The 6,002-nt window shown below is 71.3% G+C and overlaps 1 protein-coding gene across 1 annotated transcript in view; it reads left to right on the forward strand.

The window, feature by feature from the left end:
• Positions 1 to 3,335: 3,335 nt before the first annotated feature.
• The window catches only part of AURANDRAFT_64826 (hypothetical protein), a gene marked incomplete at both ends in the record, with an annotated part of 6,743 nt that continues 4,076 nt past the window's right edge, over positions 3,336 to 6,002 (forward strand). The window contains 2 exons of the mRNA XM_009039585.1: positions 3,336 to 4,555; positions 4,732 to 5,880. Of these exons, the coding sequence (XP_009037833.1) occupies positions 3,336 to 4,555; positions 4,732 to 5,880 (2,369 nt within the window). The remainder of the gene's footprint in view (positions 4,556 to 4,731; positions 5,881 to 6,002) is intronic.

Here is a 6,002-nt window from a genome sequence, read left to right on the forward strand (position 1 = left end):
AACCGCCGCGGGGCGCGCCCGTAGCTCCCTGCACACGCTGCGCCGAGGCGCGCGTCCTCGGCTGCTGCACGGGGCCGCTTGGCGCGCGCAGCCCTCGTCGACGGCAGCGAGCGCGCGCCGCAGAGGCACGCGACGCTGTCGCTGCCTCGAAGCACTCCAGCAGCCTCGCGGCGCCGCATCGGGGCTGCTCCCACGCGTTACAGGACTCCATGCACACGCTTTGTTGAACAAATTGTGCACGCAATGTTGTCATCGACAAACGAGATCCCCGGGCTGCCTCGACACGATGGAGCAGTCGCAGCTCACGTCGACGCTCCTGGACGTGAAGGAGGTCGTGCGGCAGCAGCGGCTCGAGCTGCTCGCGGAGCCGGTGCTGCCCGCGTCGATGCGCCGCGACGTCTGGGACGTCTGCGGCCAGCCGACGGCCGCGCCGCCTTCTCGAGGGAGGCCGCAGCCGGCTTGACGAGCTACTCCTGCGTGTTCTGGGCCCCCGCGAGGGAATCCTTGCGCTCCGGGGCGTGGTTCCCGACCCAGGCGGCGCGCGAGACCTTCATGCCCTACGGCGGCATGGCCAGGACGCCGCAGAACCTCGACTTCGTCGGCGCCGCCTTCTCGAGGAACGCCGCCGCCGGCTTGACGAGCTACTCCTGCGTGTTCAGGGGCCCCGCGAGGGAATCCTTGCGTTCCAGGGCGTGGTTCCCGACCCAGGCGGCGCGCGCGACCTTCCTGCCCTACGGCGGCATGGCCAGGACGCCGCAGAGGCTCGACGGCGTCTCCGACGCGTTCTCGAGGAACGCCGCCGCCGGCTTGACGAGCTACTCCTGCGTGTTCAGGGGCCCCGCGAGGGAGTCCTTGCGTTCCAGGGCGCGGTCCCCGACCCAGGCGGCGCGCGAGACCTTCCTGCCCAGCGGCGGCATGGCCAGGACGCCGCAGAACCTCGACTTCGTCGGCGCCGCCTTCTCGAGGAACGCCGCCGCCGGCTTGACGAGCTACTCCTGCGTGTTCAGGGGCCCCGCGAGGGAGTCCTTGCGTTCCAGGGCGCGGTCCCCGACCCAGGCGGCGCGCGAGACCTTCCTGCCCAGCGGCGGCATGGCCAGGACGCCGCAGAACCTCGACTTCGTCGGCGCCGCCTTCTCGAGGAACGCCGCGGCCGGCTTGACGAGCTACTCCTGCGTGTTCAGGGGCCCCGCGAGGGAATCCTTGCGTTCCAGGGCGTGGTTCCCGACCCAGGCGGCGCGCGAGACCTTCCTGCCCAGCGGCGGCATGGCCAGGACGCCGCAGAACCTCGACTTCGTCGGCGCCGCCTTCTCGAGGAACGCCGCCGCCGGCTTGACGAGCTACTCCTGCGTGTTCAGGGGCCCCGCGAGGGAATCCTTGCGTTCCAGGGCGTGGTTCCCGACCCAGGCGGCGCGCGCGACCTTCCTGCCCTACGGCGGCATGGCCAGGACGCCGCAGAGGCTCGACGGCGTCTCCGACGCGTTCTCGAGGAACGCCGCCGCCGGCTTGACGAGCTACTCCTGCGTGTTCAGGGGCCCCGCGAGGGAGTCCTTGCGCTCCAGGGCGTGGTTCCCGACCCAGGCGGCGCGCGCGACCTTCCTGCCCTACGGCGGCATGGCCAGGACGCCGCAGAGGCTCGACGGCGTCCGCGGCTACCGGCGCGCGCGACGACGCCGCCGCCTTCACCACGGGCTCGTCCGAGTTTAGGGGTACTAGGCTTTAATGCTTTTGTGGAAGTTGCGGAACGCGGCCTTGAACCCCAGCGCGCCGTCTCTCATGGTCACGATGGGGTCCCAGGTTTGGAACCACCCCTCCTGGGATTCGCCCTCCATCACCAAACCTGGCGGCAGCGTCGCCTTCGTGGCCTCCTTGATGAAATCGCGGAGCCGCTCCAGGCCGGCCAAAACCTCGGCTTCGGCTTCTCCGCGGCTAAGCATGAAGTAACCGATTGGGTGCCCATGTTGCCGCTTGTCGACAGTAGAAACGACGACGACGACCTTGCCGTGATAGTTGAGTCGTCCGGTCCCGTCAATGCCCACCCAATGTCTATTCTTCACCGCCTTCAGCAAATCACTCAGCGTGGAAAAAACGACGAAGGTCTCGTCGCCGACGCCGCCGATCCGCGGCGGACCCAGCACGAACGTCTTGTGCATGAGTCGCTGATCCAGCGCGGCGCGCTGGATCAGCTCATCAACGTCTCCCAGGTTCAAGACATGGCCGTGGAGCCACGCGGCTAGCTCCTGGTAGGTCCCAGCCCAATACGCCCGTCGTGTGTCGCGCTGGAGGTACATGACGTAGCGCTTCAAGGCTTTTTTGAGCGCTTGACCGTGATCTTTGAAGTTGGGCTCGATGCCCGCGTCTTTGAGCACGCGAAGCATGAGTCGCTCATCGTATTTGACGTGCGCGGCCAGTGGCTCGAGCGCGAGCTTGACCTGGGGCGCGAGGCCTGATTGACGGTGCGTCAGCCGCACGTCCGCGGGCGGGTGCGTGTGGCCTCGACCCTCGTATACGTGCAGGACGTTGTCCGTCGTCCGGTACGCGCGGATCTTGGCGCTGCACGGCGGGTCGTAGCACTTGCCCAAGCAGACCCAGGTGAAGTATTCCACACCCGGTCGATCGAACGCGCGCTTCTCCTTCTCGGACATGGTCTTCGCGTCCTTCTTGACCGGCGTCCAGCCCTCGCCGTCGACCCGGCTCTTTCGTAGAATCGCTTCGAGCCCCGGTGACGCGTACGCGTCGTCGGGATCCGCGGGGCACGCGCCGCAGTACTTGTCGAAGGGGACCTGCCGGTTGGCTGGCGTGCGGTCCTCGGAGGGGGTAGAGAAGTCGAGGTTGCGCGGGGCTTGGCCCGCGGCGATCGACTTCGTCGGACCGCACACGCGGAAGAAGTCCTCGCTCTTCTCCGCGGACGCGTAGACATGTGGGTCTTCGTCACCCTCTTCGGCGCCCTCGTCGCCGTCCTCGAGTTCGTCGCCGGACTCGGCGCGGGGGGGCTCGGTCGCAGCGAAGGCTTCGCGAGAGACCTTTTGCGCTTCGGCGGCGTCGAGCTTCGAAAGCGGCGAACCGGGCACGATTTCGAAAGCGGGGGCGGCGGCGGGAGCTTCCCCGATGTGGTCGGGGATCTGCTCGGCGTCCGAGTTGGACTTCGTGCCGAAAAAATAGTTCAGCATGGCGGTGGCGGGCGGCGACGCGGGCGATGCCACAAAATCCTGAGCTGTCCTCGCAAAATCCTGAGAGCGGCCCCAGCTCACGGCGCAATGGTAGAGCTAATCGAAACAGTGGTTCACTAATCACCAGCCCCAGCCGCCTCGACGCTAAGCGCAATCCATCTCACACCGATGCGCGCGCCCTACCCGCCGCCGCGGTCGCGCTGGTTCGACGCCGAGAGCCCGCCGCTCCTCCGACGGCGCACGCATTCGGGCAACGCGCCGCACGACGAGAGCCTGCGGCCGCTGGCCTTCATGGCCACGCTCGCCTGCGTGACGCTCATCCTGGCGTGCAACGCGAAGCGCACGCGGCGGCTCTTCACCTACGAGAAGCCGCCGCCGGCGCTCGCGGACGCGGCGCGCGCGGCCGCGCCGACGCCGCGGCACTGCCGGTTCCTCCGCGACGCGACGCTCAAGGTCGTGCCGGCGTCGTGCGGCGTCGGGCGGGCGGACGAGAGCCGGCGCGTGCGCCTCGCCGTGCTCGTGACGGGCCTGGGCGGCGCCGGGTCCTGGTCCGCGGCGCTCCGGCTCCGCGACGCGGGCTTGCTCGTCGAGCACGAGCGTTTAGGCCGCGACGGCGCGGTGTCCTGGCTCTACGCGGTGCGCGACGACCCCAGGCGGCCCTACCCCGTGGGGCCGGCCGCGCGCGCCGTGCGCGGGCGCGACGTGCGGTTCCACAAGGTGCTGCACCTCGTCCGGTGTCCTCCCGCGAACGTCGCCGCGCTGTCGACGCACCGGCGCGACACGCTCGCGTTCGCCGCCCGCGCGCTGGCCGTCGCGCCGCCGCCGGCCGACGACGTCGGCGAGTTGGCGGACCAGGGCGCGCGCAGCGGCTACCGCCTGGGCGGCGACCGGGACCGCGCGCGCGCGTGGCTCGCGTTCCTCGCGGGCCTCTGGGCGGGCTGGAACGAGCGCGTCGACTCCTTCGCGGACGCGCGGGCGCGCGTCGAGGACGGCGACACGGGCGCGGACCTGTGCGCACTCGTGGACCTGCTCGCGGAGGACGCGGTCGCCGAGGACGGCGCCGCGGCGCCGCGGCGCTGCGCGTCGACGGCGTCGTCGCCCGCGGCGGCCATCGACGCCGCGCACCACGTCGCCAAGGCCTGGTCCCACTGGGTCTTCTCCAACGGCGAGTACAACCCCCAGCGCTGCCTCCGCGGCGCCTGCGACGGCGCCGACGGCGCAAACGCCGCGCACCACCACCGGCCGCACGCGAACGTGTCCTGGGCGGACCTCAAGGACGCGCTCGGCGGCAAGAAGTTCGCCAGGTTCGCCGACGTCGCCGCGAAATTCGGCTACGACGCGGGCCGCGACTGCGCCGCCGTCGCGCCCGCGCGGGGCCGGAGACGACGGTAATGTCGAGTGCACCGTGTGGCGTTGAAAAGGGCAGCCAAAAGTCGCCTACAGCAGGGGATGGCAGCCCCGCTTCCGTAGATCGCCGCGCGCCGACAGCGACGATGGCGGAGCCAAAGACAAAGCCGACGATGAGCCTCGCGGCGGCGCGCGCCGTGCTCAAGGTCGAGCGCAGCTCGAGCGGCGAGGACGTGAAAAAGGCCTACAAGAAGCTCGCGCTGAAGCACCACCCCGACAAGGGCGGCTCCGCCGACGAGTTCCGTAAAGTCAACGAGGCCATGGAGATGTGCATGGACCACCTCTACGAGCCCGCGTCCTTCTCGCGCAGCGGCCTCGCGGCGCCCGACCGGCGGCCCGGCGCGGGCGAGACGTCCTGGGCCGACGTCAAGGTCTACTGGACGCCCGGCGCGCGGGGCTTCGGCCCCATGCCCATGCCCTACGGCCCGCCGCCGCCGCTGACGCGCCTGCCCCTGGCCTACTTCCGCGACCTCCTCGCGGGCCGCGTCCGCGAGGCCGCGCTCGCGGAGACCGCGGATTTGGATTATTTGATCGTCGACGCGCGGTCCGAGGACGAGCGGACCGCGACGGGCGAGGCGACGCTGTCGAGCCTCGGCGACATCCGCCTGCGCGTGGCCATCGCGACGCTGCCGCCGGAGGCGTGCCTCGACGGGTCCGGGGACGTGGTTCTGCCCTGGGTCCACACGCTGGCCGACTGGGCGAACCGGAAGGAGGCGCGGCGCCTGAGCGAGACGGCCAAGGCGGCGCTCAGAGCCGCGGAATCGGCGAACGACCGGGGCGCGCTGGTCGTCGTCGTGTCCCAGACGGGGTCGGCGATCAAGCACGACCGCGGCGACGACGAGGTCGCGGCGGAGTTCCTGAGGAACGCGCAGGTGCTGCTCGCGCCCGCGCGCGAGGGCGTGGACCGCACGCGGTCCGCGAACCGCGTCAAGGCGCCGCGCGTGTTGGAAGGAGGCTTCGCGAAGTGGCGCCGGGACCTCGCGGGCGCCGCGGGCGCGGCGCCGCGGGAGCGGTGGCGCGTCAAGAGCGGCGGCGCGATCGCGCGCGCGGACGTCGCCATGGACTCGCCCGTCGTCTGCGAGCTGCGGCCGGGCGAGATCGTGGCGCTGGCGGAGCTCGACGACGCGTCGCCGCGCGTGGCGACGAGCGCCTGCGGGAAGCAGCGCTGCAAGATCATCCTGCCGATCGTCGGCTGGATCACGCTGAGTCGCGTCGAGCTGCCGGGCGCGCAGCGCGCGGGCACGCTGCCGCCGGACCTGTGGGGCGCCTACGCGCCGCGGCGGCGGCCCGACGCCGAGCCGCTGCAGTGGGAGAAGAACGCGGCGCGGCGCTTCGGCGCGACCAGCGCCGCGGATCTGCGGCGGAAGCGCGAGAAAAAGGAGACGGCCGCGGACCTGCGCGAGCGCGCGCGCGCGGCCGCGGAGCCGC

This window comes from Aureococcus anophagefferens (genome assembly GCF_000186865.1).
Source record: "Aureococcus anophagefferens unplaced genomic scaffold AURANscaffold_12, whole genome shotgun sequence".
Taxonomy (NCBI): Eukaryota; class Pelagophyceae; order Pelagomonadales; family Pelagomonadaceae; genus Aureococcus; species Aureococcus anophagefferens.